The sequence below is a fragment of the Chlorocebus sabaeus genome, chromosome 14 (genome assembly GCF_047675955.1).
Source record: "Chlorocebus sabaeus isolate Y175 chromosome 14, mChlSab1.0.hap1, whole genome shotgun sequence".
Lineage (NCBI taxonomy): Eukaryota > Metazoa > Chordata > Mammalia > Primates > Cercopithecidae > Chlorocebus > Chlorocebus sabaeus.
Genome location: NC_132917.1, coordinates 108877352 through 108904428, shown reverse-complemented (window position 1 = coordinate 108904428; position 27077 = coordinate 108877352). Strand labels below are relative to the sequence as shown.

The 27077-nt window shown below is 43.7% G+C and overlaps 1 protein-coding gene across 2 annotated transcripts; it reads right to left on the bottom strand.

Annotated features, from left to right (window-relative positions):
* Positions 1–1178: 1178 nt before the first annotated feature.
* Positions 1179–22094, bottom strand: SULT1C2 (sulfotransferase family 1C member 2). Of its 2 annotated transcripts, none has more exons than XM_073023339.1 (8): positions 21920–22094; positions 17109–17281; positions 16573–16698; positions 9988–10085; positions 6538–6664; positions 5967–6061; positions 5638–5818; positions 1179–2882 (listed from the first exon to the last, which is right to left on the bottom strand). In XM_073023339.1, exons 2-8 carry the CDS (start codon positions 17257–17259, stop codon positions 2770–2772), a joined length of 891 nt encoding a protein of 296 aa, XP_072879440.1. In that variant the 5' UTR covers positions 17260–17281; positions 21920–22094; the 3' UTR covers positions 1179–2769. The 2 variants fall into 2 exon arrangements, with proteins under 2 accessions (XP_072879440.1, XP_072879439.1); XM_073023338.1 differs by lacking the exon at positions 21920–22094 and adding an exon at positions 12277–12371 and having other exon boundaries at positions 2706–2882; positions 9988–10023; positions 17109–17282.
* Between the last annotated feature and the right edge of the window lie 4983 nt (positions 22095–27077).

Below are 27077 nucleotides of genomic sequence, written 5' to 3'. Positions count from 1 at the left end.
ACCACCTCAGCATGGATTTGATTGTCCATATTATTATAAGCACTTTGGTCAAAGCCATTCAACAAGTCTCTAGGAAGTTCCAAACTTTTCCACATTTTCCTGTCTTCTTTTGAGCCCTCCAAACTGTTCCATCCTCTCTGCCTGCTACCCAGTTCCAAAGTAACTTCCACATTTTTGGGTATCTTTATGATAGCGCCCCACTCTACCAGTACCAATTTACTTTATTAGTCTATTTTCACACTGCTGATAATGACGTACCCAAGACTGGGTAAATTATAAAGGAAAAGAGGTTTAATGGACTTAGTTCCACGTGGCTGAGGAGGCCTCACAATCATGGCAGAAGGTGAAAAGGTATATCTTACCTGGTGACAGGCAAGAGAGAATGAGAGCCAAGTGAAAGGGGAAACCCCTTATAAAATCATCCGATCTTATTCACTATTATGAGAGCAGTATGGGGAAAACTGCCTCAGTGATTCAATGATCTCCCATGGGGTCCCTCCCACAACATGTGGGAATTACAGGAACTATAATTCCAGATGAAATTTGGGTAGGGACACAGCCAAACTGTATCAACATTACTTCTTTATACAACAAAATTATTTTCAGTTAATCATGCATAGAGACAAATAATAATAATAGTAAAGAAATGTAGTCCGTGAAACTTGTATTCAACTTTTTATATAGACTCACGTCAGTAAAAAAATCAGAATGACAATTTTAATAAAACTAAAGTGTCTACAAAAAGTATAAGTCAGACAATTACTAAATCATACCACTGGTGTAATGTTTTATTTTCTTGATTCATTCTTAAATTTTAAAACAAATTAACACTTAGAAAAGAGTAAATTTTGCTTTTAAAGTTATTATTCAAAGTCAGTAAACTTCCTGTATGAGGACAACTTTGTACTTACTAAACAAAGGTGTGAATGTTGCTGTTCACACTCTTAAATTTTACTGTTTTAAATTCTGGATACAACTGAAAACCCCAAGTCATTTCAGAGAATGAGAGAATTGAACAAACTCATGTGTTCTGCTTCTTTTCCTTTACAACTATTGTGCTACCATCATCTATGCCAAATCTACTGTTTAAACAGCAATATCCAAATATTGCAAGGTTGGAGATACAGGTTATACCTGAAGTGAGCTTCAAGGATTCAGAATTGTTATGAACTTAACCTTGGAAGGAAGGAGGCAGAACTGCATCTACCTGCCGGAATTATAGAGGTAGACTCTATGCCTGGGGTTTCTGAATTAATTTCCATACACAGGTGAATGAGACATGAAGCCAAACAACAAAAATTTTACAATCTAGTGGAGATACAGATCACTTTTATTTATTTACATAATAAAAAGGTGCTTATTTGAAGCTCACATGCATATAGTTAAAACTCAGTAGTAACCTAGCTATTATTTAGAACTTAGGCCAATAGGAGTTTTTCTTTTCTTTTCACTTTTCTTTTCTTTTTTTGCTTTTTAAATCTTTTTTTTTTCAGGGAGAAGTATTTTAACACTGACATTGTTTGGAATTGCCAGTGCATGGTAATAATAAAAAGCAGTCAGTTGAGACCAGCCTAGGCAATATAGCAAGACCCAATTAAAAAAAAAACACCCTTTGAAATCCAACAAAAAGCAGTCAGAATTTTAGTTGGCTTCATTTATTCCTCTTATTGCCTGCTCCCAGGGTGAACTGCTCCTATTCCCCTCAGCTATGGAATGCCACTATTTGGGACTAAAAGGGTCAAAGTTGAAAATCTGTGATTTGTTGCAGTCATTTATCCATGCATTTTTTAACTCCCTCTACAAGTTCTCAAGGGCACTTGCTGTGTGCCAGGCACTGTATTAGGTACTAGGAGTAAATACTGCATGAGACTGAACCCCAAAAAATTAACAATTAAGTGAGAGGTATAGATAAGAAATTGCTGAGTAAATACATAACAACACAGCTGCAACTGGGACAAATACGGGAAGCATGGGAAAAGAACACCTCACTTGGTTTAGGGCTTCCCAAAAGGGTGGCATTGAAGCCAAGACCCAATTACCTCCATGCCTGGGAGCCATGCCCATGCTGACATTGACTGCCATCCTGTCTCCACCTTTCTGCTTTCACCAGGACACAACTTGGGTTCCCAAAAGGCCACCATCATGCTTTTTGTTTCCTATAGGACCTAGCACTAGGACTATTAACCAGGTTTTGGTCTTCTGATATCTCCTCTGTGCACTTCCGTTTTATTCCCACCCACCCGTGAGGGCACTCAGGCCATGTTTCCTCAGGGCTGGCTGCACCAGGGTTGCCCTCAAAGTGTAGTGTTCCTTCTGATAGTGACCAGACAGAACTCCAGGATTGAGCCCAGGCTGGAGGTGCCTGAATGGTCAGGACAGATGCCAGACATTTTGTTATTAATATAGATATAGCCTAATATTTGGACTTATATTCAAGGTAGTATGATATTATAGACTGGGAGACTAGGACACACTTTCCAGAATAATGGGGACTGAAACAATCTTTTTGTATTCAAGTCATATGTTTTACTTAGTTTATTAAGCTATCTTATATCTTACTTTGGAAAGAATAGTTGGGAAAATGGGCATTAGACATGATCCCTTTTTAAAAATGAAGCAGTGACATACTGTTAATCATCACAGAGATCGTTTGTACTACATCATATACATTCACAATATGCTTTCAGAGATTCTTCTGGCTAGGACTGAAGGATTGAAGATAGTGTTTGCACTGTTGCCATCCACCTTTTAATTGTGTTTACATCTTGCTCAGAGTTCCATGCAGAAGTTTATGGAGGTTCCTTCCATCTTTTTTCTATAGATTTCATCAAACCTCTCATTCTGGGCAACAGTGAAGTGGTTTTTCCAATCCCCCACAGTTCCTAGAAAAAGGAAGCCAAGACAGGCGTGTCACTCTCTGATTGAAAGATGTGGTGTCCCTGAGTAAAGTGGTGTAGTGCCCGTACTGAATCTGGCCTGTCCACGTACCTGACTCACCCATCTCCCGCTTCAGTGGACACCTGTCCGTTAGCAACTCTTCAATAAGAAACAGTCCTAGGGGACTCTGTGCAGGGGATGGACTTCTAAGTCAGCTGGACAACTGACCCAAGGCAGCTAGTGACCTGCATGACCTGGCCCCACCTATAGTGTATTTACCCAATGGATTACTACAAAGACATAAAAGAAGGATGAACTACAGACACACAACCACATGGAGGAATCTCAAAACATTATGTTGAGCAAAAGACACCAGACACAAGAAAGTAAATACTGTGAGATTCCATTTATGTGAAGTCCAGCAACAGGCACAATCAATCTAGAGTAATAGAAATAGGAAAAATGGTTGTCTCCGGGGGTAGACATTGACTGAAAAGGGGCACAAGAGGGAACTTTCTGGGGTGATGAAAATGTTTCCTATCTTGATTGGGGTGCTGGTAGTGTGGGTGTATATATTTATCAAAATGGGTTGAACCGTATACCTAAGATCTGTGCATTTTTGGTATTTTGATTCTATCTCAATAAAAAACAATTTTGCAAAAATATGAATGAGATACTATTTTTCACCAAACAACAACTTAAACTAATTTTAAACAGGGGAAATACTATTTTCCTCACCAATGCCTCTTCCAGAAAATTATGCAACAGAAATAAAAGCATCAGGAAATAATAATTTATGCACAAAAATATTTACTTTAACATTATGCATAAAAACAAACATTGAAAACAACAATAATTATAGTGTCTATCATTAAGGGAATAGTTGGATGAATTATGACATATCTATCCTTAGCTTTGTATAACATTGGACCAAAAAATCAATGAGGTGTATGAGTCTATCTGCCTTGCCCTGGAGGGGTTTCACATATCCTGATAAGTAAAGGTATAAAATATGACCCCATTCTGCATTTTAGGGGGCAAGCTTTCATTATGGTTACATATCTTTGTGTCTGTATGAGTCTGAAGAAGTAGAGTGTATAGAAAGATGGTTATGTATGAGCCTGAAGAAGGGCACCTTGACAAATCATTACCACTGATTATCTAAAGAGAAAAGGGGTAGAATTTTTTTTGGTTTGTTTGGTTTGGTATGGAACACTCTTGTAGATTGGAAAATGCAACAACATAAATTCAAGCACATGCAAAATCAAAGAGGAAGAAGAAAAGATGTTTCAAAGTGGTGTGTATACCATGATTTCACTGTTGTGAATAAAAAATGTGTATGTTATAAATGAGAGAGAAAGGGACTTCCATACTGTTGGTAGTTACTTCTTGGAGGTGGAGTTTTGGTGGAGAGACTTTTAAAAAATATAATTTTATATTGATTTTATTTATTTATTTATTGAGACAGGTCTTGCTCTGTTGCCAGGCTGGAGTACAGTGGCATGATCTTGGCTCACTGCAACCTCTGCCTCCTGGGTTCAAGTGATTCTCCTGCCTGAGCTTCCTGAACAGCTGGGACTACAGGCATGCACCACCATGCCCAGCTAACTTTTAAATTTTTAGTAGAGACAGGGTTTCACCATGTTGGCCAGGATGGTCTCGATCTCTTGACCTCATGATCCGCCTGCCTGGGCCTTCCAAAGTGCTGGGATTACAGGCATGAGCCACCATGCCCAGCCAATTTAATTTAGTTTTTAAGAAGAGCTGGTGTCTTGCTCTGTCACCCAGGCTGCAGTACAGTGGCAAGGTCCTAGCTCACTGCATTCTCAAACTCCTGAGCTCAAGTGATCCTCCCACCTCAGCCTCCTGAGAAGCTGGGAATACAGGGATGCATCACCACACCCAGCTAATTAATTTTTTTTTGTAGAGATGGGGTCTTGCTGTGTTGTCCAGGCTACTTTCGAACTCCTAGCCTCAAGCAATCCTCATGCCTCAGCCTTCCAAGATGTGGGATTATGGGCATGAATCAATCTGCCCAGCCCAATTTAATATTTAACAATGATATGTTTTGCTTTTTAAATTAGAAAGTGATAAAGTTTTTTTCTTAAAAAATATTAGATGGGCCAATTAGAATTCCTCCTTTGGGAACTGTAACTAAGAAATACTGAGGATGAGGCAGTTCTCAACAGTAGTTGTTGAAACTCATGAAGTAGAGCAGGTTTGGGCAAGGGTTAAGACCAAGTTATGAGCAGAAACTGAGTCATCAGAAGTTATAAAGAGGGAGAAAGTTGTGATGGGTGGAGAGACGGGAAGCTGGTCAGCAGAGGAAGCCATGCCTAATAGATACGTGAAAAGCAGCCGAGTCCTGTAAGTCAAGTCCTGTAAGACTCATCTCTCCTGCTGCTGAGTCCTGGACCCTGAGATCCAGGGGCCCCTGGGAGGTCTGGACCAGTGGTGGCTTCTCTTCCTCGTTTTCTATGTGATTGCATTTCCTTTATTGTCCAGTGTGAATCCTCACAGTAAGCCCCTTTCATTGGGGCTGGCTTGAGGGACTCTCTGTTCCTTGCAACCAAATACTGGTGCAATACCCTAGACAGCTCTCTTTTACAGCAGGATCAAATTCCTGCTTTTATTAGAAACACATATTAGGAATAGTTGAAGTGCATTGTCTTGGAGTTAATAAAACTCAATATTGTATGCTAAGAGGCAGGCAGGATGTTACAAGACAATCTGAGTGTATGATAAAGAGGCCCCACACACCTTTTCTCATGAAGGAGGAAATTGACTGGTCCATGATAGATTTGGAAACTGTAGAACGATTTGTCATGGGATTTTCTTTCATTTTCTCAAACGACGTCTCCTGGACAATTTTATCTAGCACTGTTTCATCCAAGTTCTTTCCCATGAACTGCATCACCTTCCGAATTTCATGCTTTGGGTCCTGTGGCAAGGGTAACATTGGACTGGAATGTCTGAGAGTATCAGAAAGAAATACTACAATTCTCTGGGATGTCCTTTGAAACAATTTTGAATTTCTCTGCACCTGAGGAACCACTTTAAAATGGTTCTTCTGCAGAGCCTTCACTCACCCTCTTTATGTCCTCATAGAAGAGGAAGAGAATCTGGTGTCTGTCTTTCATCTCCCACCATCCTTTCACATGGTCAAACCAGGAACCCCAAACCACTGAAATAGACACAAGAAACAGAATGGTCTATGTAGGCATCGTACAAAGCCTTGTGAGTGTTAGGGATTTTCCTGTGAGTTAGAGAGAGAAAACCCAAATTCTGGGTTAGATATGTCATAAGAGTTCTGATCTGTTTGATTTTGAGGGTGATGTAGATGGGGACAGCCTTGGAGTTACTTGCCCCAACATCTTCCCTAAAGTGACTTCCTGTCTATTATGTGCAATCACATAGGGACAAGGACACCCTTTGGAAGAGGATGACTCTAATTAAAGGCTTTGAATCAGGTGGAAGATGTTTGCTGAGGGCTGTAGGCATGTACTTAGAAAGTGGCCAGCTTGCTCTGCCCAGTCCCAGTCTGTGGTAGGACACACCTGATGAGGTACAGGCATTCTAGGGGATAAAATGCTACCTGTGGTTCCCTAGACCCAACTTAGCTGGAGTGAGAATGCAAGGGTGTGAAGGATGTTCCTGTACCTTTTCCATTGATGAAGGTTTCAAAATATTCTTCCCAGGTACCAGGGTCAGGAAGCATGTGGTTCATCCTTTGGAAATGGTAGTAGGAAACCATACAGTCTTTGGCATTTCGAGCTACATAAAGGAACTTCGGGGTAAGAAAAGAGATGGGTAAAAGATGGTATAAAAAGTGGACTTTCACAGAGTTCCCTTAGGCAGAGCCATCCTGCGGGTTGCTGTGCACTCTGGCTCAGTTCTGTGGTGCTGGTCTATGACTTGGTTTTGTGACCTCTCTCTTCTTTCTGTCTCTGCTTCATCACCAGTCTGCTCTCTACTTCAAACTCAGTCCTTTTAATTAGCTAATCAATTAGGGATTGTTGAGGATTAGATTGCCCGATTGCCCCTTTGGTATCAGGAGCAAAATCTTTCTCTATAAACTATGACCTGCCATGTGAATAGGAGACTTCCACTGTATCAGCGTAAACTGATGACCCCTCTCGCACCCTCCCAAAGATGCACAGAAGCTTCACGTTTAAGAGTTTGAGTCACAGAGCAAGAAAATAGCTTCTATTTTTCTTCTGGCCTCCTCAGCTTGAATGATTTCCATCTCTAATCATTTCAGCTCTGCCCCTACAAACGTCCCTTCAAGTTCCACTTTGCTCACAACTTCACATCCCTCCACCCTCCCAACAAATCTGACCTTTTATCCAGTACTCAGTTCACATTTTAACAGCATCAATCCCAAATGGGCCTCTTGACTACACATCTCAGATCTATGAGCGGCTATTTCAATGCTGTGCTTTTTCATTCGTTCACTTTTAAGTGGTTCTCAACTGGGGATGATGGGATGGTTGTGTCCACTAAGGGACATTTGGCAATGTCTGGAGACATTTTTGGTTTCACAACTTGGAGTGGTGGTGCTACTGGCATCCATGCAGGGGCCAAGGATGCTGTTCAATATTCTACAATACACAGAAGGGTCCCCCTGCTCCCACCCACAAGAGAGAAAAATCTGCCCCAAATGTCAGGACTGCTGTATTAATTATGTCTTTTATATTCTGCATCTGATACTTTGACATCCTCGGGTTTTGCCGACTCTGGAGGAACTGCCTACAACACCCCAGAACCTACACCCCCAACACCTCCACTGCTGGGCTCTTACACACTGGGCCACTATTCACCTGCCCTGATCACCCCAGGGTCAGAGACCAGATGACTAGGCCCAGCCCCTGTGGCTGAAAGCCTGCTACAATGGTTCAAACTGGCCAATCCCAAGCCTCCTTACCCTCTCTCATCTGTTCCTTCCCAAAGAAACCACATCAAGGCTCTTGCTCATGTCTCCTACTCACTCTCTCTGCCTCCTGACCTATCCCATTGCTTCCCTGTGAGGCTCTGTGTGACATGCCATGCCTCCCGTTCTAGGGATCTGCGAGGATACACTTCTTCCTTATGACAGTCACCACTGTACCTGCGTGTCTTGTCATGCCTGATTATATCAACTCCCAGGCCCTTTAGAGCAAGTGCTAAGGTTGAGAAACACTGCTCCTGAATGCGCTGACTCTATTACTGTCTACTAAGTCCTACTGCCCATCTTCTCTTCTCCAACTTAGCAAGCTGCCAAGCACCAGTAAAGAAGGTTTCAAGAAATGTTGATTTAAAAAATTCCCCGAGTTTCTAAATTTTTTTATCCTCAGTTTTCTTCCTCTTCATTGCTGCTTGGTAATCCTTTTATTAATCCCTCCCGTGCTCCATCTCTTGGCTTTTAGCTCTAGCCACAGGTCTCTCCTCTCTCCTCAAACCTTTACCCTCAAACCTTCCTGTCTGAGTTCACTAATTCTCTGTGCAGCTGTTCTGCACTTTACCCTATGCTTGAGTTTTTAATTTCCATGATTTTATATTTTTTGTTATAGAAATTCCATTTATTCACTTAATAATTCTGTGTCTAAAAGTAGCATCTTATTTCTTTTTTATTTTTGATTCACTCTTTCATTTATTCACACAACTTGAACCTTCTTTTATTTCTACAGGTGATAATTATATTGTCTGAAGTTCCTGAGGTCTGACTCTTCCACAGGTTCTTTCTGAAGACTGTGTCTCATGGTGGCTTGTTCTTTTGTGTATTTTGTAATGTGTGATGGTGAGCTCAAGAGGGGATCCTATGGGGGTCGGAGTTGCAGCTGTGTCCCTCCAGAGAGGACCTGGGAACACTGGCTGTGGGGACTACCTTGTGTAATTCTCTGCCTGTAGTTTCTTGCGCAATGCAAGGAGTGCAATTTTGAATTTCAAACCCTGAGAGGGAAAACCTGTGGCTACACATTCTCAAGGGAGCTGAGAGCCTAGGTCAAGGCAGAGTGGTTCCCCAAGGTCTTCCTCTGCCTCCTCCACCCATCCATTGAGGATGTAGCCCTTCAGCAGTCCCGCTTTGGCTCCTCATTCTTCTGCTTCCTTTTGCCCTGGGCTTTGAACCTGTCCCTGTGCAGCCATTAAAACTCAAGTTGTTGGATTATCGAGGTCATCAAATTTCCCCAGGAGAGTCCCAGTCTCAACTTGCCTCTCTGAGTTTCAGTTCCCTCTGCAGTTTATAAACCTAGGGACTTTATTTTGATCTCAGTTATTCATTTAAAAGGAAACTTGTGATTTTTTAAATGCAGTAATCCTGGATGTTTTACATATAAGTGCTTCAGGGGTTCAGAATACCTAGTTTGCCATAGTTCTGGAAATGGAAGTTTTTGTCCCCTTATCTAACATTACTGAAAGGACTGAAGTCATTTGATGTGAGTCCTCCAACTTCACTCCAGTCCTCCAGAACATATCTTTCTTAGCCTTTCTTTCCCCTTCCTTCCTGCCTTTAAGGAAACAGTGCCCCACTTTCTTACCAAGGCTGGCAGCTCAGTTTGCACCCTTGACTCTACTTGCTCTACAGCCACTTCCGTATTTACTCAGAAAGCACGTGTCTAATGCCCTCTATGTGCCAGGAGCTTATTAGGCTCTGCGGTGCATACAAATAAAGTCACAGAATAAATAAAACAAGGAACTCAGAATCTACCAGAGGATGAGGTGGGGTGTCCTCAAGAGCATTGCTCTGTTCATCTGTTTACAGTTTGGGGAGATCTTTAGCTCTTTTCCTCTCATTCTTCCCTCCCTGGTCTGTTAGAGAGCCTCCCCATGGCCTGCAGCCTGGGATCACCATCTTCTCCCCTTCATTTCACAGCTACACTTACTGCACTCACTGCCTCCTCATTTCTCTAGTTTCTTCCAAATATGTAGTCTGGCTCCTGCCTTCATGTCCTATTTGAAACTGTTCAGGTGAATGTCCTGCTGAGTGAATAACTTTACTTTTTCTGTTTGCTGGTAAGCATCAGAGACAGTGGAGAGGCAAAGGTGATGACGAATGTTCTGCGTTGGGGTCTGCAGGACCCTCTTTGGTTGGCTTACTCTCCCTTCTGTCACAGGGAGCTGTTGGTATCTTACCTTGCAGTTGTTTTCCCAGAAAGATGGCGGCAGCAGCTGAGTGGAAAGGTGAGTCTTTAGTATCCGTGGAGAGGGCATTGCTTTGGCTTTTTCCACACCTTTAAAATAGTTCAAGAGGAAACATCTGTGTAGTACAAGCACTACCCGGGGACCTCATGATGCAGGCTCTGTCCAGGATATCCCATCACCCACCTATCTTTCTGCTAGTCTCTTGACTTTCTTTTGGGATTTTGCAATGGGATTATTAATTTTCATTTTTATGGAATCACACAGCTTGAGTCCTGGATGGGGCCTTAGAGTTAATTTACTCTGTCACTTTAAGGACGAGGTGATAGAAGCTGAGAAAGGGCAGGTGATGTCTTGCTGAGGCACAGTCAGCCAGGACCAGAGAGCAGAGGCCTCCCGCACCTTCCTGCCAGTCAGAGATGACCCCCACGTGCCTGCAGCAGGCTGTCTCGTGTACCTGGCCTGTTTGCAATCACTTGTTTCATTTCTAAAAACATGTATACTTGCTGGCCTGTGAGTCATGATTTCTGCTCTCTCATTTAAAAGCCTTAATGGGCACTTTGTGCAATCGTTGTGTTAAGCTGAGGTTAGGGGGAAAAGGCGACAAAGACAAGAAAAACACAGACCTTCTCCCTAAGGAGCTTCCACTCTGGTGTGGGAATCAGAGGCTCATGCAAATCACATCAGAGGAGCTGGGTCAAGTTAGTGCTGAGGATCTCCTTCCTCTTTAAGACCGAATACTGTTCCATTGTATGTGTATCCACATCTTGTTTCTCAATTCATCCATTGGTGGCCACTCGGGTTGTTTCCACCTTTGGGCTATTGTGAATAATGTGATTTTGAATGTGGGTGTACAGGTATCTGTTTGAGACCATGTTTTTATTTCTTTGGGATACATGCCCAGAAGTGGAATTGCTGGATCATGTAGTCATGGTAATTTTTGTTAAATGAAAAAGTGTTTGGGCACTAAAAAGAAAAGTTGGAAAACTACCTTTAGCTGTTTTTGAAATCCGTATTCCTTAGAAGACCTGCAAAGCTGTCCTGCCTCTAGTCTGTTTCCTCAGCTCCACCTCTACGCCAGCTCACACTCGGTCCTTTCACGTGTCCTGGTCCTGCTGCCCCAGGCCCCCGTGCCTCCCTCCAGCCCTCATCTCTACACATCTGGTCCTGCTTCCCCAGGCCCCCGTGCCTCCCTCCAGCCCTCATCTCTACACATCTAGTTCTGCTGCCCCAGGCCCCCATGCTTCCCTCCAGCCCTCATCTCTACACATCTGGTCCTGCTGCCCCAGGCCCCTGTGCCTCCCTCCAGCCCTCATCTCTACACATCTAGTTCTGCTGCCCCAGGCCCCCGTGCCTCCCTCCAGCCCTTGTCTCTACACATCTGGTCCTGCTGCCCCAGGCCCCTGTGCCTCCCTCCAGCCCTCATCTCTACACATCTGGTCCTGCTGCCCCAGGCCCCCGTGCCTCCCTCCAGCCCTCATCTCTATGCATCTGGTCAGTCCCGCTCACTCTTTAAGGGTCTCTGTAGTACTTTCAGTGCTGGTGACATGGTGGCCTGAACATTATGAAGATCTTTTCTGCTAATCACACACCTGCAGATTCTGATTAAAACACCAAATACTCATTTAAGTGCAGAATAAGAAAATAAGGGGAGCCTCCAGGGACCAAAGTGAAAAGGGAAGAGAGCTGCAAGATGGAGAAGTGGGCAAAGGCTTTGATGACAGCTGCCCGGAGTGGGTTCACCCACCGGACACCCAGTCCTCAGTTCAGTGACCGCTGCTCAGGGAGGAGGCTGGTAGGCCTGGGCTTTAGTGAGGCACAGATTAGGAACAGAGACCCATGCATTAGCAGGAGAAACTCAAATGCCTGCTACCTCAGTGAAAGGTGACAGAGAAAAACACCACCTACTGACAGAGAGGTAAAGTAATTTCCTTGCCTCACCTCTGGGTGCAGAAAAAGAGGCTTTCTTAAGAACTCATAACCACAATCCTGTTTTCATACTACATGCATGGATATGAAATCATACTACCTGCTTGGACCAGAAGTTAACTTAAACTATTGTAGATTGGAAATGTTCCAATGTAGGTGTGAGATCAAGAGAGGGAGAAAAGGGCTTTTTATACAAAATTACAAAACAAATGAGGGAAAAGCCTTATGAACAAGAGCCAGCAAAAAACAGGTGGAAGAACTAAACCCTTAGTGACCTCCATTATTGGGTCCCTGATAGAGAATATAAATAACTGTGTTTAAAATATGCAAAGAAGACCAGGTGCAGTGGCTCATGTCTGTAATTTTGGCGCTTTGGGAGGTTGAGGCAGGTGGATTGCTTGAGCTCAGGAGTTCGAGACCAACCTGGGCAACATGGTGAAATCCTGTCTCTAAAAAAAATACCAAAATTAGCTGGGCGTGGTGATACACACCTGTAGTCCCAGCTACTTACTCGAGAGGCTGAGATGGGAGGATTGTTTGAGCTCGAGAGATTGAGGCTGCAGTGAGCTGTGATTGCACCACTGCACTCTAGCCTGGGTGACAGAGTAAGACCCTGTCTCAAAAAAAGTGCAGAGGAATACAAGAGAAAGTTGAAAACATGATCAAGGAAACAAGAGACTACTAAAAAGACTGGGAAGATTTATAAAGTGTTTGGACATGAAAACCTACAATGAGTAGGGTTAAATAGCAGAACATACATAGCTGAAAAGAAAAACAGTAGCAGAGCTAAAGAAGCACAATGTAGAGAAACACAGAGATGAAAGTTATAAGAAACCTTAGCAGACATAGAGGACAGAAGGGAAGGCTATGGGTGGAGTTGGACTCTCAGTCCCAAGCTGGGGAGCAAATTCAGGGAATCTGCCAGAAAGTGAGATCTGCAGGCCGATTGATTTCCTTCCTGATACTGGTGGCTCTCCTCTTTCCTGTTACACCTGATTTAATGCCCTATGGGCAGTAACCACTTAATGCCTAAAAGAGACCCAGTCCTCTAATTGGGAAATCTGTACTCAATCATTATGGTCCTCTGATGGCTCACAGTCATCCTTCCTGCCTATGACAAGTAAGAAAGTCCGCTCCTACTCCTGATCCAGCCCTGTTGGTGGACTCAGCCCAGCTCCAGCTCCAAATTTTTCTGCCAAAAAACCCCTACAGGAGAGAGATACTGTGGAGCTGGGGCTTTACATAAAGCAGTTGACCAGTGTTTTCTTTTACGAACATAGGTACATTGTATATTCTGTCCCATCACACCCTTGCCCCATCTCTCTCTCATCAGTGATTCAGAAAAGCCCCATGGGGTTGCCTCACCCACCAGGAACACCATGATGGTTGCTCATACTCAGGGTGGAGAAGCACAGCATGGAGAGTGTGCATGACACAGCCCAGGCTGCAGGGCCCATTCCCAAGCCCACTAGCGGGAAAGAAGGGGGAAAACGAGGTCATTTTTGGCCTTCATCAGCTGCACTAAGATTTTAGCCTTGGGATTTGAGCCAAATTGCATGTGGCTGTGTGGGATAAATCAATTCAGCCAATACTGTAGAAACAGCCCCATGGGAGTACAAAGTCAAACAGAACTTGTTTCTTGCCATCAGAGTATGTAGTCTGGCAGGAGACAGAGGCAGAAAATTAGTAATGACAGCAGTTTATCATTTCAGGTGTCACCTCCAGGAACTATTCTTTGGCCATGTTCCCCTCACCCTGCCAATAGTGCTTCATGCTTGTTGTTACATCATCTGCATTGGTTTCTTCCATGGGACCATAACTTATTGAGGGCAAGTAGGTGTGAAGTCTTATGAGCAGCATAGGCCCTTGAGCATAGATGTTTGCTGAAATGGAGTGGATCATTCCTAGATTTCACCTATATACAGTTCACACACACACATGCATGCACACACATGCACACAGGTCTTTTCAAAGTCTTTCCAAACCAATTCTTTGTGGGTCACAGATGTAATCCCTTCTGTCACAGAACGTCTATGAGGCTGGGAGTTGATGGAGGAGCAGAAGGGGGGCCTGGAAGGGAGACTGATGATGCAGAGCACAAGCTTGTCCATTGTCCAGTAGTGCCTGACCACTCCAGAATGCTCCAAGGGTGGTTGAGACCTTTGACCAACAGCCATGAGTCTACATCAGGACCTGGTCTCCTCCCAGTGGTGCTCCTCACCTCGGCTGGCAGGGATTATCTGCTCTGAAAGAAAACCACTGGCTGGTCGTGGTGGCTCACGCCTATAATCTCAGTGCTTTGGGAGGCCGAGGCGGGTGGACCACAAGGTTAGGAGTTCGAGACCAGCTTGGCCAACATGGTGAACCCCCCCGACTCTACTAAAAATACCAAAAATTAGCCAGGCGTGTTGGCAGGTGCCTGTAATTCCAGCTACTCGGGAGGCTGAGGCAGGAGAATTGCTTGAACCCAGGAGGCAGAGGTTGCAGTGAGCCAAGACCACGGCATTGCACTCTAGCCTGGGCAATAGAGCCAGACTTCGTCTCAACCAACCACCCAACCACTGCACAGCTGAGTCTCCAGCCAGCATTCAGCTGTCTGTGGCCGGGCAGATCATAAAGGCTGAGACCGTTTGTTACTCTCACACAGGGCACCCTCGTTCATAAAGAGGCCAGGGTTCCTCTGTAGAACATGCCACGCTGGCTGTTTGATTACCGTTCTTTCTCCAAATTCTATAGTCCCATCCTGGTTTTTATGCTGATTTAGTGATTGAACACTCTGCTCTCTACTGCTAAGAATACTTCATTAGAAATCTTGCTTAGGCCTCTCCTCTTTCTTTAATCTCTCACATTATCAGAGGTAAGACACTGGGCAGCAGCAGGGGCAGGAGGTAGAACAAAGATCAAAAGCTGTTCTTGGGCTGGGTCTGGTGGCTCATGTTTGTGATCCCAGTGGCTTGGAAGGCCAAGGCAGGAGGATTACTTGAAGCCAGGTGTTTGAGACCAATCTAGGAAACATAACGAAACCCTATCTCTACAAACAATTAAAAATTTTGCCAGGTGTGGCAGTGCTCACCTGTAGTCCCAGCTACTCAAGAGTCTGAGGTGGGAAGATTGCCTAAGCCCAGGAGTTCCAGGTTGCAGTGACCTATGATGGCACCACTGCACTCCGGTCTGGGTGACAGAGCTAGCCTCCATCTTTAAATAAACAAAAAATGCTGGTCTTAGATAATTAGGGAACACATGGGGTCATGCGGGCCTAGAGAGATGGTTAGTAAAGATACCTAACACGTAGATAGTATCCTCTGAGTGTCAGGCAATGCTTCAGGCTTTTTACCTGTATTGGATTTGTTAATGCTCACAACAACTCTTTGAGATAGGCCTTGATTCTATCCACACTTTGCAGCTAAGGAAACTGTGACACAGAGAGGTTATGTAAACATTGTGAGGTGAGTGATGGAGTCAGGATTTAAACCCTGGTCGTCCTTAACTATTATACCATCCTGCTGCTCAAGGAGCAGAAGACCAGACACACACAAAACAGCAGGCCCTGATGGCACATGGAGTGAGACCATGGTTAAGCAGGCAGAGTCTGGCCTGTTTATGGGGTCAGAGCCCCACAGGTAGTTCAGAGCAGGGCGCTGGGTTACAAAGCCGGTGGTTACCTACCTAGTGACCATTCTCTCCTCTTTGAGAGCCAGAGGAGCCACAGGGGTGGATGGTGGGATCATAGGGGAGAGCAAAATCCTTTAAGGCTATTCTGACTTGGAGACGCCTCCTTGTACAGGTTACAAGTGTCTTGTATGCATCAGATCAGGGACTTTCTATCTCAGGACATTTTTAGGGATTTATCGGACCTCTGTCTACAGTTGCTCCAAGTCTAGACTTCATGCTAGAGCTGCATCGACTGTATTTTCATAGCTTCAGCTACTGTGCTTCTGGTTTTCTATCACATGGATCTCTGCAATGCTGCAACTTGGGGAAGTAGGCCTTCCTCCTATCCTTGTTTTGCAAAATAGTTCCAGCAGCTCTAGTTACCTGAAATATAGCCTTCTGGTTATATTTTTTAGCTTCCTTTATTTTTTGATGTGAAGAGAAACACTTCCAGGTTGAGCATTACCTGAAAAGTCTTCTCTATTGAATAGAAATAATTGGTTCCAAATGCAATTGTGTGTGTGTGTGTGTGTGTGTGTGTGTGTGTGTGTGAATTATTGATTCTTGGATACTCTCTTGGCTGCACTGGGTTTTATCAGGTTGGGGTACAGAGAGAAGAGGGAATAAATGGCTTACAGTTTCTCACATCTTCAGTATGTCCTACAGTTGCACATGATCAGAAGGAGGGCTTAAGAAGAAAACAAGGCAGAATCTGCCCCTAGCACACACCCTTTTCACTTGGTGATTCACTTTTGGCAAAAAATCTTAAATAATATGTAGACAGAGGATGAGAGGAAGATAAAAGGAAGAAACATATGACAGTGAAAATGAGAGAGAAAGAGAAAGAGAAGAGTAAGGAGAGAGGGAGGGAGAGAGAGAAGAGGAAGGATGGGGGGGAGAGAGAGAGAGAGGAGAGAAGACAAAAGTGAGAAAAGACAGGGGAAAACAGAAGAGAGAGTGAAAGAAAGTGGGAAGAAAGAAAGAGGGAGGTGCTCTCACCAGAAGGTTGGGGTGGCCGAGCCCACTCAATGAAAGGATGGCGGTGTTGGATGATGGTTCGCTGGCACTTCTCCACGTCCCCATTCTGTTCAATCATATCCACAATTTCCTGAATCCATGTTGTCCCTGAGGCTCAGAAAGGAAGGGTGAGAAGGAGAAACCTGTTAGACAATCTTCCCTGAAGAGTCCTGAGTAAACAAAGGGGATGTAGAGCTTGGTGTTCGCATCAGCCTCCCCTCGGGTCAGGATCCTGTTAGCCATGAGTGATGGAAGTCCATGAGGGATGGACTTTGATCTCTGTAGGGAGTGCAGCAGCACAGGCAAGGCTCCCCCAACCCAGGACCAGTGCATGGCAGAGCACAGCAGCTTTCCTGGAAAACCCCAGGGATATCAGGCATCCTGCATGAGTCCTGAGCTCTGAACCCCACTGTGGAACAATAAGAAGGAGCAGGTTCCTATCAAGGGGAATTCTAACTTAAGTGACAAGCCGGTGCTGGCTCAGCAGGTCTTTGCTGTCCCTCCTGCCCTGCAGTCACCTGCTTTAGGGTAGGTGCAGATGAGGAGATCATCTGGTTTGGCCTCGAAGCTCTGGATTTGGCTCCAGTTGTCCACAGTTGCAGACTGCAGGAGGGTCCCCTCCACCTCTTTCAGTTTTATCTGTTTCCCCAACTCTGAGGTCAGGGCCATAGTGTCTCAGCGTTGGGGGTCCCTATGGGAAAAGAATAGAGGAGATTTTTAAAGAAGTTGTGGTAAAATACACTTAATACAAAATTGATCATTTTAACTGTCTTTAGGCGTACAGTTCAGAGGCATTAAGTACATTCGCATTGTTGTGCAATCATTATAACCATCCTTTTCCGGAATTTTTTTCATCTTCCCAGACAGAAAGTCTGTATCCGTTAAACAATAACTTCCCATTCCCCCTCCCTCAGCTCCTGGCAACCACCATTTTACTCTATTGCTCTATGGACTCTATATACCTTATTTAGGTGGAATCACATAATATGTCCTTTTGTGAATGTCTTATTAATTAAGCTTAATCTTATGCTTAATTGAAAACTTGATCTAAAGCTTAATCTCTTCAAGTCTCATCTGTGTTGTAGCATGTGATAGGATTTCCTTCCTTAGTTCACTGTAGGTATATACCATTTTTATTTTTTGAGACAGAGTCTCACTCTGTTGCCCAGGCTGGAGTACAATGGCATGATCTTGGCTCACTGCAACGTCTGCCTCCAGCGTTCAAGCGATTCTCATGCCTCAGCCTCCTGAGTGGCTGGGATTACAGGTGCCCACCACCATGCCTGGCTAATTTTTGTAATTTTAGTAGAGACAGAGTTTTACCATGTTGGCCAGGCTGGTCTTGAACTCCTGGCTTCAGGTGATCCACCCACCTTGACTTCCCAAAGTGTTGAGATTACAGACGTGAGCCACCATGCCCAGCCTATATTTTGTTGATCCATTCATTCTGTTGATGGAAACTTTTGGCTGTCGTGAATTAGGTCTCTGTGAACATCGATGTACAAATATCTCTTTGAATTATTGCTTTCAATTCTTTTTGGTATATACTCAGAAGCAAGATTGCTAGATCATCTGGTAATTCTATGTTTAATATTTTGAGAAAATGTTACAGCATCTTCCACAGCAGCTGCACCATTTTAAATTTTTACAAGCAGTGCATAAGTGTTCCAGTTTTTCCAAATTGTCATTAACACTTGTTGTTTCCTGTGTTGTTTGTTTGCTTTTTTGTTTTTGATAATAGCCATCCTAATGGGTGTGGGGTGATAAATAGCTCATTGGGGTTTTGATTCACATTTCCCTAATGATTAATGATGTTGAGCATCTTTTCATGTGCTTATTGGCCATTTGTAGGAGAAATATCTCCTTTACCCAGTTTTGCATTGTGTGTGTGTGTGTGTGTGTGTGTGTGTGTGTGTGTTTTGTCATTGTTATATTGAGGGAAGAGTTTTAAATGCACCAAAAGGAGAAAGCAGAAGAAGTACGCCACTATTACTCAAGGATAACGGGCTACTGGCTACTGGGGTTCCAGAAGACATTTATTACTACTACTACTAATGAATTAGTAGTTAAAAGCTAACATTTATCAAACACTTCAATTTACCATCGCTGGGCTGAGTGCCTTGTATACATTAATTTATTTTAACTTTTGCTGAATATGAGTGATAGAACTTCAGAACTGAAAGGGTCCTTACAGAAAATGTAACAGTACATGCTTGCTAGAGGTTGAATAAAATAATCTAGCCCAGCTGCTTCATGGAATAGATGAGAAAACCAAGTGCCCAGATGAGCGAGGCCAGTTTTCATGGTGGCTTCTGCTTCCAGATTGAGCTGAGCCCTTTAAGATGAAGACAATTTTCGGAAAATGAAAGGCAAATTATTTCTGAAAAATTTCAAATATGAGAAGCAGTTGTATTTATAATACATCAAAGAAGGTGGAGTTTGGACAGTACTCTTGAGATTACGGTGTGATCAAATTCAGAAGAGGAGGGATAAGAATAAACATTTCTTGCAGGCCTTCTATATTAGGTCCTTCATGGACTTTTCTTTTTCTCTCTTAATTCATATGACAATTTTATTAGGAAGGAATAATTATCACCCTCATAAATGTGGGGAAGCTGAGTGTTACATGATCAATAACTTGCCCAGGATCACAGCCTCTTGTTTTTTTATTGTGAATTTAAAGGTATACATTGCAGAAAATTTGGAAAAAGTCCAAATGTACAAGGAAAACATCTATCACACAGAGTTGTATTTCTGTCTTTTTCAAATGTATATTGTTGTAGGCAGAATAACGGCCCTACAGATGTCCACGTCCTAATTCCTAATATATTACATTGTGTGGCAAAGGACTTTGCATGTGGAATTCAGGTTAAGAAGCTTAAGGCAGGCCGGGCGTGGTGGCTCACGCCTGTAGTCCCAGCTACTTGGGAGGCTGAGGCAGCAGAATGGCCTCCACCCGGGAGGTGGAGGTTGCACTCCAGCCTGGGTGACAAAGCGAGATACTGTCTTTAAAAAAAAAAAAAAAAAAAGAAGAACCTTAAGGCCATGAGCACGTCCTGTATTATCCAGGTGGGCCTAATGTGACCACAAGGGCACTTAAAAGTGGGCAAGGGTGCAGAGGAGCCAGTCAGAGAGTCATGTGGCAAAAGAAGTGACTGGAGAGTTTGGAAGCATGAGAAGGACTCAACTTGCCATTGATGGCTTAGAGACAAAGGGGAACACAAGACAAAGCATGGCCTCCAGAGGCTGAGAATGAACCTCAATCAACAGGCAAATGGGACCTCTGTCCTACAGCCACATGAATCTGAATTCTGCCAACAACCAGAATGAGCTTGGAAGGGATTCTTCTTCAGAGCCTCCAGAAGGGAACACAGCCCTGCCAACACCTTGATTTTACGCAGAGACACCTGTTTGGATAAACTTGTGTTGTTTTAAGCTGCTAAATTTTTGATAATTTGTTATGGCAGTCATAGTTATAGAAAACTATTTATACATAGTTACGAACAAAAAGTATATATATATATATAAATGTAAAATTACAAAATTTTATACTTTTTGGATACTGCTGTGGTTTGGATGTGGTTAGTCCCCACCAAAACTCTCTGTTGAGGTTTAACTGCCAGTATAGCAGTGCTGGGAGATGGGGTCTTGTGAGAGGTGTTTGGGCCATAAGGGTGGATTCCACATGAGCAGATTAATGCCATCTCCCAGAAGTGGGTGAGTTTGGTCCCTTTGCACATGCTCACTTGCCTTTCTATTTCTTCACCACGTCTTGATGCAGCATGGCTCTCACCGGAAGCTGAGCAGATGCCAGTACCATGCTCTTGGACTTTTCAGCCATCAGAATCATGATTCAAAATAAACCTCTTATATTTATAAATTACCCAGCCTCAGGTATTTGGTTATAGCAACACAAAATGGTCTAAGATGGATGTTATCATGGTTTGCATTGTGTCTCTCTAAGTTCGTATGTTGAAGTCTTAATCCATAGTATGTTAGCATGTGGCTGTATTTGGAGATAATGTCTTTGAGGAGGTGATTAAGTTAAAATGAGGCCACTAGGATGAGACCCATTCCAATTTGGTATCCTTGTAATGAGAGGAGATTAGGACACACAAGGCAACACCAGGGATGTGTGCACATAGAGGAAAGACCATGTAAGGACACAGTGAGAAGGTTCTCCATAAGGTGGGGGTGAGGGGAATGGTGAGTCCAATTCTGGGGTTGAGTCTGACGTATTTGTGGGTCTTCCTAATGTACACCTGTAGGCAGGTGTACATGTGAGCTTAGGGCTCTGGCCTGGAAATAATGTCTTGAGAATCATTCATGCAACACATTGACCAACACATCTGTGGTAGGTGTTGTGCTCTGGGCAGGTAGCTGATGACCGAGGGCATGGGCATGGCTGTGAGTGTGTGCAGAAGGGCACCTGCTGCTGAGGACCAGGGCAGTTAAGGGCTTGGCTGTCCAGTGTGCTATGGATCCCACTGTATTGCTCTTGTTGGAGGCCTGCACGGGGAGTGATAGAACCCGGCTAAAGCTAGGAGAAGGAGATGCGGCAAGAGATTGGGGCAGCTGGGTAGTGCAGTGGGAGCAGAGGGATCTGCCAGTTCCCACAGGAGAAGTCCCAAGTCCTTCTCACCCTCCCCAAGTCCCTCATTGCTGGGCCACATCAGCACATGGTTCCTGTCCTTGAAGAGTCAGTCATTTAGACACACACATTTTCCCTTGAGCAGCCAGCAGGAACCTTTTCATCCTATCAGGCCAGATCACTATGGCCTCCTTTGTGGAAGCATCCCTGACTCTGTAAACAGAAGTAATCGCTCCTTTCCATGGGATCTTACAGTATTTTGTGTGCAAAATTTTATAGCTCTTACTCCATGTCCTATAGTTACTTGCTTATAAGTCTGGACCCCTGGAGCACAGGATCTGGTTCAGTCCCCTTGCAGGCCCAGCATGTGTCTTAGTCAATGGCTGGCATAAGAGGAGGACTCTCATGGAAGAAGAAATAGTCTTGGCCAGAGAAGTTGAGCTGGCCGTGGAGGAGGATGGGCAGAGAGTGTATCTGGGAAAAGATCAGGGTGGAAGACAGAGATAGTATTATAGGGGAGAGAGCCTTTGGAGGTGATTGTCTGGGGTCCTGAATCTAGGTCTGAATGTTTAGGCTGGAAGCTGTTGGTTACAAAACTCTTTTATATTATTTTATCAGATTCTTAGGATCTTTCCTGGTTTGAGTAAATGCATCTATAAAGTCACACCTATGTGGCTAAAGGTTAAAAAGAATCAATTAAGAGTTAGGTATAGAATTTCTTTTAAGCCGTATTCTTACCTTCAAGTTCCAGCTGAAAGTCAGCAGCTCAAAGGCCCACTCAAGGGTCAGTGGGCATGGAAGGGACTTTCACAGGAAGCAGACGGCAATTGCAGAGGCTCAAATTACTACTGTGTCAGAGTTACAGGGGCGCTCAGCAGGTAGCCAGCACTTTGGGAGGCCTCCGCTTCACTGTGGAAAGTTGAAGCTTTTACTGGAAGAATCCGGATTGAACAGAAACAAACCCTGTGACCTGGCCCTGGGAGGGAGAACTTCTTGCTGTACCATGATCACTCATGTGACCCTGACTACTGTGCAAATATCACTCCCTCTAGTGCACATGAACTGAGGGCACACTCTGCCCCTCCCCTTGGTCTCCACCTAGAGTTTTTCACATCTCTCCTGGCCCTCAGCTACTCTGACCCCTCCCTCCTCCCACTGGTCTAGAAGCTTAAACAGGTGGAGGCTGGGGGGAAATGGAAAGCTGGCTCTAGGACCAGCTGCATCAGGCTTCAGATAGGCTCCTGCTTATTTGGTGAACTCCCTTTTCCTCCCGCCTTAGCCTGAGATTTACTTTCTGCATCTGTGAAGTGTGGGTAATACTGCCTGTCTTCAATCCATGCTTTAAGATTGAAAGCAACAATGTTAATGAACACACTTTGCATAGCACATAGTAAGGGCTTAAAACTGCTGGTTCTTCTTTCCTTTCTTCCCAAACTGTATTCATCCACACTGAAATGCAGAGAGGATAGAACAAAAGTCTAGAGCTTAGGTGTGTACTTATTTATACCTTGCTATATTGTACAAAAGGTGTACTTTTGAAGAGGCAGATTATATTCCATGGTGTCTTTGGTTACCTAGGAAATTAAATGGATCAGGTGTTAATGATCTCTGAGCTGCTACTCTTCTGCCAGCCCCAACCTTGTATCTACCCCAGTGCTTTCCTTTCTGGAATTGAAGCATAATTCTGCACCCCATCTGCCCTTCTTGCCAAAGCTTTCCTTGTCTTCCTTGACCCTGTACCTCATAATGCTTTTTGCGGACACTTCTTCTTCCTCCTTGTTTCCAATTTATTATTTTTTTAATAAATTGAACTTTATTTTTCTAGTTCTGCTGTCTTCCCGGTTCCACTTATCCCAATGCTGTCAATTTTCAGCCCCATAGGGCTGATTCACAGTCCTTAGTGCGACCTCACCTTTTCTCTGCAGTTAAAGTCCCTAAGTCTGCTAAGGTGTCTGCCAGTATCGGTGCCACGCTGCGCTGCGTGCTGCATCTCCCTGCCTTTGCCATCTGCATGGGCCACAGTCTTTACAATTTGCAGTTAGTAACCACTGCTAGTATCTGCTTCCTCCACATTTGTGGCAGATGAACTGGGATGTTGCACAATCTTCCAGCGGTCTCCTTATTTCTCGTCTCTTCCCTACTAGTCTCTCATACTTTCAGCATATAAATTAAGCTCAGCTCAGATCAGGCTATCCTTTGGTTGTTTATGGCTCAGATTCTGGATACTTCCACTTGGAATTCAAGACCTTCTAAATTCATTAATTATTATTTTTTATAAGACAGGGTCTCACTCTTTTGCCCAGGCTTCAGTGAAGAGGCATGATCATAGCTCACTGCAGCCTAGACCTCCTGAGCTCCAGTGATCCTCCCACCTCAAGCCTCCTGAATGCCTGGCTCAAGGCCTTCTTTAATACACCACCATCCTCACCATGGACCCCACACACCAGGTGAACTGAATTACTTACTGTCCCCTACATGCATCCTATAAATTCCTGCCTCCCTGCTTCACTCTTGCTGTTCTCCCTGCCAAAGGGCTGTTACTCTTAGCCTGGCACACTGCTGTGCACCTGTAGTCTCAGTTACTTGAGTCCAGCCTGGGCAACATAGTGAGATCCCATCTCTAAAAAAGTGTTCTTACTCTGATTCCACAGAGTCAAATTCTTTAGCTTCGAACCCATCTTTTCCTTGAAGCCTTTCCTTAGGTTATATAGCTGGAAGCAATCTCTGCTGTGAACTACCATATGCTTTTTTAAAAATAAGTTTTATTGAGATCAAATTCACATACCGTGCACTTCACCCAAGTGTACAGTTCAATGTTTTTAGTTGTGCAACCATCATCACAATCAATTTTGGAATATTTTCATCACCCCAAAATGAAACCCCATATTTATTAATAGTCATGCCTCATTCTTCCTACCCCCATGTCCAGCTTTAAGAAACCAAAATCTACTTTGTGTCTATAGACTTGTCTATTGTGGACATTTTATATAAATTGGATCATACAGTGTGTGGTCAATAGGATTAATTTGCCCTTCTCTTACAGCAAATTTTCTCTTTTTACTTTAATGAGGAAATCAACTACCCTCCCAGTGTGTCAACTGGGGCCTATCTGTAAGACCACCTGTACCATTTTTTAATGAACATATTTTAACCAGAATGGGCTATAGTATGAGCTCAATGAATAGTTTGTCACTATGTACTCATTCAACTAGATTAATGTACTTATTGAATGAATAAACAAATGAATGAAACAAAAACTTTGGTTTTCACCAGGACTGGGACTTGGATGAGGGAACTAAGGTGCAAAATGTAAGGAGACACTCACTCCAGGGCTGGGCAAGACAATGAGTGCCTCCTTCAATGCTGTGCCCTTACCTCCCCCTAGTCCCTGCCCTGGTTTATACATAATCCATCCACATGGATTTTCACTGAATTGTGATTCATGTACCTCTGGAACTTTCTGAGCTGTTTCTGAGAACCAGGTAAAGTGTGCCCTCTTTGGAATTAGGGAAATGTCTACAAGGCATCCTCTGTCCACTAGAAACACCAAAGCCACCATTGCCTCCTGGAAGAGTTTTGTGAGAGATCTGATCACGATTTACAACTGGGAAAAGTAGGGAAGCTGCTTTGTGCCACTGGCACAAAGTGGAAGGTGCCTGTTTTCCAGCAGGCTGGCTTTGAGGAGCAGTGGGAGCAAAGGTCTCCCCGCTGGACATTCCCATCCCTTCTGGGTGCACTACCTTCTACAGCTGCAACTGCTTGGGGCAAGCTTTGTAACACTTGCCTCAGTCACACAGATCCTTTGACCAAGTCTGCAAGAGAGCAGACGCGTTGCTTCCTGCAGGTCCTGTAGTACTAGGTGGGCAAACTCTGACTCCTTTGTAACTTCATGGATCTCGCTTATTATCCAGGAAACTGGCTCAGCATTCTCCTGGCCTGTGCTCCCTTGTTGTTTAAAATGTTTTCCTTCTGTTTTTGACCATCTAGGATTCACATAATTACATGTCTCTCAAGCCATTTTTCTCACTTTGCAATGCTCATTGGCTTTAATTCTCCCTTTCCCTTTTCTTGTCGAATTCTTGTCCGGTCACCCAGGGAAAGATGGAACAAATCTCTTTCTCCCTCACTTTCTACTATCTCCTTCCCTTCATATTCTGCTACTCATCCTTCCATTTGCTGACCTTGGCCCCACTCCAGCCATGGCTGATGGCTGTTGGCATGGGGATGTGGCTCATTTGTATTAAGGAAGAGAGAAATCCTGAGATGTGATTGACGCAAAGTTAGAAATAATGAAGAATCACACTGCATGAGTTCCCTAGGGCTTCTGTACAAATTGGGTGGCTTAAGGTACAGAAACTTCTTGTTTCACAGCTCTGATAAAAGTAAAAGTCCAAGATCAAGGTGCAGTATGGGCTCCTTCTGGAGCTGTGGGGGAGCTCTGTTTCATGCCTCTTTCCCAGCTTCTGGTGGTTTGCAGACGCCACCCCAATCTCTCTCTTCATCCTCACATGTTGTGTGTGTCTGTGTCCAAATTTCCCCCTTTTATAAGGATATCGGTCATATTGGATTAGGGTTCACCCTAATGATCTCCTCTGCAAATACCACATTTCCAAATAAAGTCACATTCACAAGCACTGGGAGTTAAGACTTCAGTATTTTTGAGGGGGACTCAATGCAACCCATACCACACTAATATCAGTGTGTGGAGCTTTGAACAAATAGAAGTTTCTTTCCAAATTCCCTAGTACTTTTCAAATTCAGTTACCATTTTCTCCACGTAAATTGGCAGTTTGTTTTAAGGCACAGACATTCAAGTAAATGCAATAATCTGTTTTATTTGATAGCTAGTTTTGTAGTAGTGTTATCTTTTTACTTATGTTTCATTTGGAGTGCCTGGTGTTTCAGCTACCTTGTGAGTTCATTGTAGATATTACTCTAATCCTGAGAACCTAGTACTCATTTCAGCATTGTTTCTTGGTTTCAAAAGAAAAGTTTTCTTTTGAAACTTTTCAAGTTTCAAAAGACTGAAAGTATCCTTTGAGCACAGTGAATTTTTAAGTGGGGGCTTCCTGTGCAAGTTTCTGGGCCTATCATGTGTGATAATTGAACCCTTCAAAAACATAGAAAAGCAGACCCATGACAGTCCCAACACACTTTTAGGCTTTCTCAGATTAATAAATAATGTTTTATACATATGTTAGGACACTGAATAACTGATCGTTTAGTGAGCGAAACAGCATATTACAAAATGATGTGTTCGGTGTGAGTCTGTCTTTGTAAAAAATGTTTTGTCCATCAACAACTGTATGGAAAAAGACACACCAAAGCCTCTACCCCTGTGTTAGCCATACTCATCTCTTGGGATGGGATGTGTGACTGGGGGTGGGAATGGGGGAAGGATGTGGGAACTGCTTGTTGAATGTGATTGCATTCATCCATTTTCATACTGCTAAGAAGAAATAACTGAGACTGTGTAATTTATAAAGAAAAAAATTTAATGGACTCACAGTTCCACATTGCTGGGGAGGCCTCACAATCATGGCAGAAGGTAAAGGAGGAGCAAAGGCACATCTTACATGGCAGCAGTCAAGAGAGCCTGTGAAGGGGAAAATGCCCTTTATAAAATCACCAGATCTCATGACACTTATTCACTATCACAAGAACAGCATGGGGAAAACCTGCCCCCATGATTCAACCACCTCCCACCAGGCAAGCTACAAGGTGGAAGAAGATAGTTGTAACATAGAAGTTCTTAAAAAATTTGTATCCAGATTATATAAAGAACTCCTATAAATCTATGAGAAAAAGACTGACAGCCAAATAGAAAACTGGGCAAGAGACCTGAACAGGTACTTCACAAATGATAATCTGATCAATAAATACATGAAGATGCTAA